This window comes from Danio rerio, chromosome 5 (assembly GCF_052040795.2).
Source record: "Danio rerio strain M-AB ecotype USA chromosome 5, GRCz13ab, whole genome shotgun sequence".
Classification (NCBI taxonomy): Eukaryota; Metazoa; Chordata; class Actinopteri; order Cypriniformes; family Danionidae; genus Danio; species Danio rerio.
Genome location: NC_141025.1, coordinates 77,329,274 through 77,340,000, shown reverse-complemented (window position 1 = coordinate 77,340,000; position 10,727 = coordinate 77,329,274). Strand labels below are relative to the sequence as shown.

At 36.4% G+C, this 10,727-nt stretch overlaps 1 protein-coding gene across 14 annotated transcripts in view; it reads right to left on the bottom strand.

Moving 5' to 3' along the window:
* The window catches only part of rgs3a (regulator of G protein signaling 3a), a 180,498-nt gene extending 172,437 nt beyond the window's left edge, over positions 1-8,061 (bottom strand). For 5 of the 14 annotated variants that reach the window (XM_087251710.1, XM_087251718.1, XM_087251712.1 and 2 more), the window contains exons 1-2: positions 7,950-8,061; positions 1,695-1,763 (exon numbers count right to left, since the gene is read on the bottom strand). In XM_087251710.1, coding sequence (XP_087107836.1) covers positions 1,695-1,709 — 15 coding nt within the window. In that variant the 5' untranslated portion in view covers positions 1,710-1,763; positions 7,950-8,061. 14 annotated transcript variants of the gene reach the window in all.
* Between the last annotated feature and the right edge of the window lie 2,666 nt (positions 8,062-10,727).

Below are 10,727 nucleotides of genomic sequence, written 5' to 3'. Positions count from 1 at the left end.
CGGACCGCCATCTCCCATAATTCCGATAAGCAGGTCAGACTGTCAGTCAGCATATGTAGATTCCGACTTCTGCGCATCTGTTCACGCAGATCCGCCATTAGCGCGTGCCCGTCTGCATCACAAACGCATGCGCGCGAGCGTAAAAAAAACGTAAAAGAGAGATCTGTGAGGGTTTTACTCATTTACGCTAATCACTGTATGTCGTTTAATTTTTGGTTCTTTATTTTTGTACTTTTCGATAAACAGTAGAAGTGCAAATGCTGTTTGATGGAGGCGGAGATCATCAGTGAATATTAGCAAAACATTCGGCCTCACTTAAAGACAGTGTTTGGGTTCCTTTATGTCAAATACTGTACCTTTCATTGTCTTGAGGAATTAAATGTAGAAGTTTTCACAAAACGGGTAAATGAGCGGCAATGACACAGTTTTTTTTTTTCCTGAGGTGAGCTGTTTCTTTTAATTTATGCAACTTTAAGAATCATTAAATACCTGGTGTGTGCTCAATGTAATTTATTTGGCATGCAAATTTAATGAAAAAGCTATTACTTGTCAGTGGCATTGGCACAGTCATTATTCATGTGCTCGGTGTATAGAGCACATCTTTATATTCACAGCACAATGCTGCAACAAAAACAAAAACAAAAAAGACACTCAGACTTGAACATTAACATTGTGCTTATCCAGTATTTTGCAAAGAGAACAAATCGGTTTGCTTTTCAATTTTTAAAGCTATTAAGACCATTTTAATATTCACCCCAAGCTCATTATTGATACGTACTCCTATTTACATTTTTGGAGATCGCAAAATGCGTCCCAGGAGGTACGTTTTTTTGCCAGTTGTGTTTTCGCGAATCCACTAGAGGCACTACACTTTCAGATCTCGAATTTCTCTGACGAGTGCCAGTCACACCTGCTGTTCCCATGTAAATCCTTCAGTCGACTGACTAAGATTTCAGCTGCTGTCTGGGCTTTCACTGCCTTTCCACACCTTCCTTACTTTATGTGTTCAATACTTCTGTCCTGTGTCATTTCATTTTATTTACACATAACGTAATTCATTCATTCATTCATTTTCTTTTCGGCTTAGTCCCTTTATTAATCCGGGGTCGCCACAGCGGAATGAACCGCCTACTTATCCGGCATATGTTTTATGAAGCGGATGCCCTTCCTGCTGCAACCCATCTCTGGGAAACATCCATACACACTCATACACTACGGACAATTCAGCCAACCCAATTCACCTATACCGCATGTCTTTGGACTGTGGAGGAAACTGGAGCACCCGGAGGAAACCTATGCGAACGCAGGGAGAACATGCAAACTCCACACAGAAACGCCAAATGAACCAGCCGAGGCTCGAACCTGTGACCTTCTTGCTGTGAGGTGACAGCACTAACTACTGCGCCATTGCGTCACCCCACATAACGTAATTTGTAAACTAATTAGATTTGTTTTCTTTGCAGATATAGATTGCTTTGATTGTTACCAAAATCTGGTAAAAAACTTCAAGTCAACGGCACTTTTAAAAATGTTTTCTGAGAAAAATGGTCACAGGTTCAATACTAATTTTCCCCCGCTGTGTATACAAACGAAGTAGCTTTAATAGCACATCTAAATGCTAACATTCGAGGGTAAGTCTCAGAGCATAAGAAGCCACGCAGCAGAAAAAGGTTGTAGGGGACGTTTGCACTCACCGTTAAGCATTGCATATTGTCAGGGTTTGCGGAGATGGAGACAGCAGCATGGTTTTTCTCCAGCAGCTTCTGATCAAGACAAAACAAAATGTTTAAAAAACTAATGAAAACTAATAGAATAAAATAAAAACTCGAGTTGGGTTTCTGTTGAAAGGCTGTGTTTTTGTTTCTGATGAACACTCATTCCTTCATTCATTCCACACCAGAATGAACCGCCAACTAATCCAGCATTTGTTTTTAGCAGCGGATGGTTCAACCGATCACTGGATTGAATGATCCGCCCGGCTCGCCCAGCAGACTCTCTCTGTCCCTCTCGGGTGTTTGGTCTGCCTTCATTCAATTGGTGCAACCGATCACTGGGAAACATCCATACACTCTCATTCACAAACATACACTACGGACAACTTAGCTTATCCAATTCACCTATAGCGCATGTTCCGGAGCACCCGGAGGAAACCCACACCAACCACGGGAGAACATGCAAACTCCACACAGAAATGCCAAATGACCCAACCGGGGCTCGAACTAGCAACCTTCTTGCTGTGAGGCGATTGTGCTACCCACTGCGCCATGCTGCCCTATAGTGAAAATTGCTGGGGAAAATAGTCATTTGACTTCCAAAGTCATTTTTGTTTCTATATCTTTAAAAAAAACGTGTAATTTTATGTTTTTTCAGTGTTACGTATGTTTCTTGTTATTTTACATTGGCTCTTTATAATTAAAGATGACTTCACTTTCACTTAAAGTCTATTCCTGTAAATTTACAGATTTTCCTCGTATTTCAAAAATACAGATAAAAGTCTGTCAAATGTACCCATAAAATTTATTCAATCATTCATTTTCTTTTCGACTTAGTCCCGTTATTGATCCGGGGTCGCCACAGCGGAATGAACCGCCAACTTATTCAGCATATGTTTTACATAGCGGATGCTCTTCCAGCTGCAATCCAACCCTAAGGAACACACATACACTATCATTCACACACATACACTACGGACAATTTTTAGCTTACCTAATTTACCTGTACCACATGTCTTTGGACTGTGGGGGAAATCGGAGCATGCAGAGGAAACCCACGCGAACATAAGGAGAACATGCAAACTCCACGCAGAAATGTCAACTGACCCAGCCGAGGCTCGAACCAGCGACCTTCATGCTGTGAGGCAACAGCACTATCTACTGCACCACTGTGTCGCCAAATCTGTCAAATTTAACATTAAAATTCAATCATTCATTCATTCATTTTCTTTTCGGCTTAGTCCCTTTATACATCAGTGGTTCCCACAGTGGAATGAACCGACAACTTATCCAGCATATGTTTTCCGCAGAGGATGCCCTTTCAGCCACAACCCAACACAGGGAAAAACACATACACTCTTACATTTACACACATACACTAAGGTCAGTTTAGCTCATTCAATTCCCCTATAGCGCATGTGTTTGGACTGTAGGGGAAACTGGAGCATCTGGAGGAAACTCACGCCAACACAAGAAGAACATGCAAACTCCACACAGAAATGCCAACTGGCCCAGCCAAGGCTTGAAGCAGCGACCTTCCTGCTGTAAGATTGTTGTGTTACCTCACTGCCCACTGTACAGCCCAACATTAAAATTCAGTTTTGAAATTTTAATAGTGAAATTTTTGTTTTGTATGTTTCTTGTTATTTGACATCGGCTTTTTAAATTCATTGATGACTTCACTTTCACTTTTCTTTCACTTCACGTTTTCACTTTCATTTTTTGCACTTTGACTTTCACTTTAAGTCTTTTTTCTGTTAATTTACAGATTTTCCTCGTATTTTAAAAATGCCGAAAAATATTGCCGAATTTAACATTAAATTGTTTAAAGACAAATTTAAGGGGTTTTTTTCCAAGTTATGTATTTTCTCTGTTATTTTGCATTGGCTTCTTCCAAGTTTTCTTTCACTTTTTTGCACTTTCACCTGTACATTTTTTAACTTATTTTTTTTTACTTTTTTTCTGTAAATTTACAAATTTTTCCATATTTAAAAAAAACAGAAAAAATGTCAGATTTAATATTAAAATTCTTTTTTTGAATGAAATTTTTTGGGTTTCCAGAGGTACATATGTTTCCAGTTATTTTATATTGTCTTTTTAAATTTATAAATGACTTAACTTTCACTCTTCTCTTTTTTTCACTTCACTATTGTTATTTTCACACAATCTATTGCTGTAAATTTAAATTCAAAAAGCAAATAGTATACGTTGTCACACTTTTTTAAATATAAAATTCTCACTATTAATAAGCCAGGCGATGCGGTGGCACAGTAGGTAGTGCTGTCGCCTCACAGCAAGAAGGTCGTTGGTTCGAGCCTTGGCTGGATCAGTTGGCATTTCTGTGTAGAGTTTGCATGTTTCCTCCCTTTTTATGGCCTAAAATGTTGCTTTGAAAATTTAAGAATTTTTAAGACCTCGCAGACACCCTGTTTAAAAACATGAATATACACTGATCAATTAGAAAGCTTCAGATCTTCAACATGAAGATCTTCATGCTGCTTTCCTGTGTGAAACATTATCTGATTCTCACAATGAAGATATCCTGAGGGCTATGAAGCCAAAAACATGACCCCTCACAAACACACATCTGAGCACAACTATTATACAATCTACCCACACTAAAAAATGCATTAAAAAGCAGCGTGGCCCACTTTCGCCTGAAGGATATCAACAATTTAAAAATGCCTGGATAATGTGACGATGTGACAAATCAGAGCGGAAGGGGAATGTGTGGCAGACAAACCAAGAGAAAGACAGAAGGTTATTAATGTATTAATGATTCAGCTCGTCATGTTAATCTGCTCAGGCAGTCAGAAGTCAATGACACACTGACATCATGCTGAGTCCTGTTCTCAGAGCTGAACAGAGTAAATATCAACACAAAGCAGAATCATACTGAAGAATTAGATGTATGTCAGTGAATGAATTAATTAATTAATTAATGTAATAACGGACAGAGGGATGGATGGATGAGGCAATGAATGAAGCAATGAATGAATTGATGGATAGACGGATGGATGCATAGACGGGTAAATAAACACACAAATTATTAAACATTTATTTAAGTAATTTATTTATGAAGCAATGGATGATTAGATGAATAGATGAAGGAATAAATGAATTAATTAAATGATCAATGGATGGATGGATGAATGAATGAATAAACGAATGGACAGACGAACGAACCAAATAATGAAAGAATGAAGCAATGTATGGATGGATGGATGAATGTATGGATGAAGCAATGGATGGATGGATGGATGGATGGATGGATGGATGGATGGATGGATGAAGTGATAAATGGATGGATGAATGCTTTGAGTGATGGATGAATGAAGCGATGGATGTATGGATGAATGGATGCAGCAATGGATGAATGGAGCAATGGACTGATGGATGGATGGAGTGATGGATGGATGGATGGATGGATGGAGCAATGGATGAATGGAGCAATGGACTGATGGATGGATGGATGGATGGATGGATGGATGGATGGATGGATGGATGGATGGATGGATGGATGGATGGAGCAATCAATAAAGCAATCAATGAATTGATGGACAGACAGGTAGACAGAACGGATATTCGAATGAACAAACGAGCAAATTAATTAAATATTCAATTAAGTAATTTATTTATGAAGCAATGGATGATTAGATGAATAGATGAAGGAATAAATGAATTAATTAAATGATCAATGGATGGATGGATGAATGAATGAATAAACGAATGGACAGACGAACGAACCAAATAATGAAAGAATGAAGCAATGTATGGATGGATGGATGAATGTATGGATGAAGCAATGGATGGATGGATGGATGGATGGATGGATGGATGGATGAAGTGATAAATGGATGGATGAATGCTTTGAGTGATGGATGAATGAAGCGATGGATGTATGGATGAATGGATGCAGCAATGGATGAATGGAGCAATGGACTGATGGATGGATGGAGTGATGGATGGATGGATGGATGGATGGAGCAATGGATGAATGGAGCAATGGACTGATGGATGGATGGATGGATGGATGGATGGATGGATGGATGGATGGATGGATGGATGGATGGAGCAATCAATAAAGCAATCAATGAATTGATGGACAGACAGGTAGACAGAACGGATATTCGAATGAACAAACGAGCAAATTAATTAAATATTCAATTAAGTAATTTATTTCTGAAGCAATGGATGGTTCGATGAATGAATGAATAAATGAATGAATGAATGAATGAATGAATGAATGAATGAATGAATGAATGAATGGATGGATGGATGGATGGATGGATGAACAGGTGGACAGACAGATGAACCAATGAATGATTGAATGAATGAATGAATGAATGAATGAATGAACGAACGAACAAACGAACGAACGAACGAACGAATGAATGATGGATGGATGGATGGGTGGATAAATGAATGAATGAATGAATGAATGAATGAATGAATGAATGAATGAATGAATGATGGGTGTGTGGTAGAAAGGGAGGGTGGACAATAGATTAAGAAATAGAATAGAATAGAATAGAATAGAATAGAATAGAATAGAATAGAATAGAATAGAACAATTAACAGAACGGAATAGACCGGTATAGAACAAAACAGAGTAGACTAGAATAGAACAAAATAGAACAGAATGAAATAGATCAGTAAAGAACAGATAAAACAGTATAGAACAGAATATAATACAATAGAACAGTTTAGAACAAAACAAAACAGAAAAGAACAGTATACAATACAAAACAATACAATACAATACAACAAAACAAAACAGATCAAAACAGTATAGAACATAATAGAACAGAACAGAAAGACATGCTGCAGCCTTTATTAAACATACATCAAGCAATCCGAGAGACGGAGAGATCGCTCACCTGATCACTGATGTTCAGACAGATGTTGAAAGTGTCAATTATTCCCTCAAACTCAACATAAACACGATACAGCAGCACCAATCTGAATCTCTGACAGAACGCACTGGATTTGTGATTCTCAATAATGTCTGTGGCTTCTCTCTCTCTCTCTCTCTCTCTCTCTCTCTCCCCTCATGTAACCCATTTTAATCCTCCGCTCGCCCAGCAGACTCTCTCTGTCCCTCTCGGGTGTTTGGTCTGCCTTCATTCAATTGTTTAAAACACATCACACTGCTGTTTTCTCCAAGGTTATCATCACATTTTTGATTTTTTTTATTTCTGTCACGATGCGTTTCTTGGACTTTTAGATTATTTTCTATTATATTTAATTTATTATTATACTTTTATTGTAATATTTTATTATGTTATCACTTTAGATCACTATTAACTACTGGCTTATAAAGATATTGACTGTTTATTAGAACTACACACTTATTCTTTACCCCTAATCCTACCCAATACCTAAACTACAACCTTAATAATTATTAATAAGCAGCAAATCAGAAGTTCACTGAGCTAAATGTCATAGTTAATGGTTTTTAAATAGCAGGAATTACACCCTAAAGTGTGACTTTAATTATGCATGTAATTAATGTTGACGTACTGTAATGCAATTAATGTTGACATCAATGTAATTTGATGTTTACATTGTTAGAACAGCATGATAGCCATTTGCATGAGCACTATGGTGAACGAGCAGACTTTCATGTGTTATGATGAGCGGCGCTGTGTTTTGTTATTTTTAATATTTTGCCCTGTGGCCAAAAGCAAGAGTGTAATGTTCTCTGATGCGCAGTCGTGTGTTTTTTCTGCACTTGCACAGCTTGATCAGATAATGCTAAAACATAAATATCACTGAAATATCCACTGAACTTATTTAACTCAAATGAAAACTGACAAGCAAAAACAGCAAATATCCCTCAAGAAAGAAATACTGTAGTCGTGTATAGTTAATACTGTGGTTTTTTGAACCATGAAGTACTTGAACACCGCAATTTTTCTATCTGCGCTAAACGCGACGCCAAAGAAACATTTCAATACTAGCCACTGCACTCCCAACGAAATGTTATGTTAATGTAATTAATACATATTAAACCTCTTAAACATTATTAATAGGCTTCTGGGTGACTGCTGTTATTAGTTTGCACCGAGTTACGTTACAGTTCTGACTATTCAAACCAGCTAGTTATTTTATTTTCAACATCTGAGGTAAACTATCTGCTTCCGGTTTTAGTATTATGTCAGTAAATGTCACATAAAATGATATTTAAACTAAAATTGGGATCATTGAACACTGAATAAAGCACATAATCTGTACCTGAGGTGATCTTTGTCATTTTAGGGTCCTGTTGTTTTGCCGCGACGTCGACTAAAATATTTTGCGCGTCGCCGAACAATTCTCAACGGACTAAAGAATGTAAACATGTAACGTCGCGGTGTCGCGCGTAGCTAGGATACAGTTTAGAAGTCGGTTAACTAGATTGTTGTTGCTAGATGAGACACGGTTGCAGTGGCAAGTTAAGGAGAAGTATTTATATTGTTTATTTAATGGCTTAATAATTGTACTTTATGTCTACCCCAACATCAACCCTATAGAAATTCCAAATGAAATTTGGTGACACTCTTCACAGATGTTGCATTAGCGCAGTTCCAGTTTAAAGTGCTCTATTCATTCATTTATTCATTCATTCATTCATTCATTCATTCATTTTCCTTCGGCTTAGTCCCTTTAAGTGGTTTATTCTGTGTTCGCCACAGCGTAATGAACCGCCAACTATTCCAGCATATGTTTTACACAGCAGATGCCCTTCCAGCTGCAACCCATCACTGGCAAACATCCATACACACTTATTCACATACATACACAACAGACAATTTAGCTTACCCAATTCACCAAATCACATGTCTTTGGATTTGTGGGGTAAACTGGAGCATCTGGAGGAAACCCACATAAACATGGGCAGAACATACAAACTCCACAGAAACACCAACTAACCAAGCCGGGGCTCGAACCAGCGGCCTTCTTGCTGTTAGGCGATTGCCACAATGCTAACTAAAGTTCTTCAGGCTTCATTATTCCAAGTGTAAATTGAATTGTATTTCCAAAAGTGTTGTGCCAAATGTCAGTTTTTCCAACCTGTCTTATTCATGTTATGTCTTCCAAATTACAGTTTCTGGAACAAAATATTTCAGATGCATTTGACATATAATTGAACCAGATCCTACATTAATTTTATTTGAAGCTTCCGAGAATTTTTCAGACCGTAACACAACTGTTAAGGTTATTATGGGTTGATATCTGCAAAAAACGTACCCATTTTGGGAAAAAAAGAGAAGTTCCAACTCTTAAATTATGACTGACAGAGTTAACGGGTACATTACATCTGGGAAAAATCAGATATACCCTAATAGACAAGGTTTTATTATTCGAAAAAAAATGTGGTCCCCTTTTATATCCTTTTTACAAGCTTGTGATTAATATGTTTACTACTGTATGTCTTTAGTACTTACTTTTACCATTGGATAGCACTGGTGGGTGGGTGATTGGGGGAATGCATGTTTATATATTTGTTTAATGATTGTTTTTATGACTGTTAGTTGTTGTTTAGTTTTTTCATTGTTTTATGTTTCACGTTTATATTTTTAAAAAAAGTGTATTTACAAGTGAATGTCTGCTAAAAATGTCTAATAATAAAAATATCTAGACCAGCCCCAACCCTAAACCCAATTATCATAGTAATGTAACAACAGTAGCTGTACCAAATATTATTTATGTTTTAATTAAATTACTCATTATTGTACTTTATGAACGTCTATCCCTATCCCAACCTAAACCCAACCATCACAAAAATGTAAACACAGAAATTGTACAGAATATTGAACTTAAACACTAAAAACTAAACTACCCTGAACCAGTTACTATGACCATTTATGTGAAGCTGCTTTGACACAATCTACATTGTAAAAGCGCTACACAAATAAAGCTGAATTGAATTTAACTGAATATTATTTATGTTATTTAATAAATTACCCAAAAATTTTATTTTATTAATATCTACCCCTACCCCAACCCTAAACCCAACAGTCACAGTAATGTAAAATGTTAAGTATTCTTGTAGAGTGTCACAAAAATGATGCTATGATGATGTGTTTATCCTATCTGGACTTAAAAGTCTGTAATTTGTGGTAATTATATCATTACTATGGTAACACAACAACTATAGTAATGTAAATAAATGATCCAATCCTTCAGTTTCCTTCAACTAGGATATACTGCATATATATTATGCTATAAAACAGCACAGTTTACATAGTAAAAACTAAACATTAGGACTATTTATTACAGTCAATCAATCAATAATACAGTATGCTGTAGAGTACATTTACCAAAACACTTTATAGCATTTATTGTAAATGTCTTCAGTGTTTTTTCATTAGGGATGTTTTGATTATTACACCAAAATATTTGGGCCAAAAATAGCTATAAGAGACTGGCTGCGGAAATTCAGCGCTTTGGAAGAATAAGTGATGAATCATCAGAGTGTGACAGTTTAATGATGATAACTTCTGTTGTGTCAAAAATAGGCATTAGGCATGGAATTAAACTAATGTTATTTATAATTTAATTGTGATTCACCATTGCCATCTTTTCATTTTTAGCACTAAAATATTATGCTACAGCAATAAACCTCGTGATCGGAGCTCTTTTGTGCTAAATACATTTGATCCCTTGGACAGGGACAATAATCTTCTATAAAAGCATCTTAACAGGGACAGATATCTGCAGGCTGTGGAGGAGGAGCGGCGACAGAGGGAGAGAGAGGGAGAGAGAGAGAGGTCAGAAACATTACCATCTGAATGAATGTACAGCTGCATATATATTTTTCTCTTTTTGTATTTTTTAATAATTATATTTAAAACTTCTACATTTTTTTCTTAATTGTGTACGTATTTATGAAATTACAAAATTATCTATTTATTATATAATCACTTTACTATTTTATTCATCGTTTATGTAATATGCAATGCTTAAATATAAGTCATAAATCAAAAATAATCATGCCAATAAAGCTCATTTTAATTTTATTAAACTATT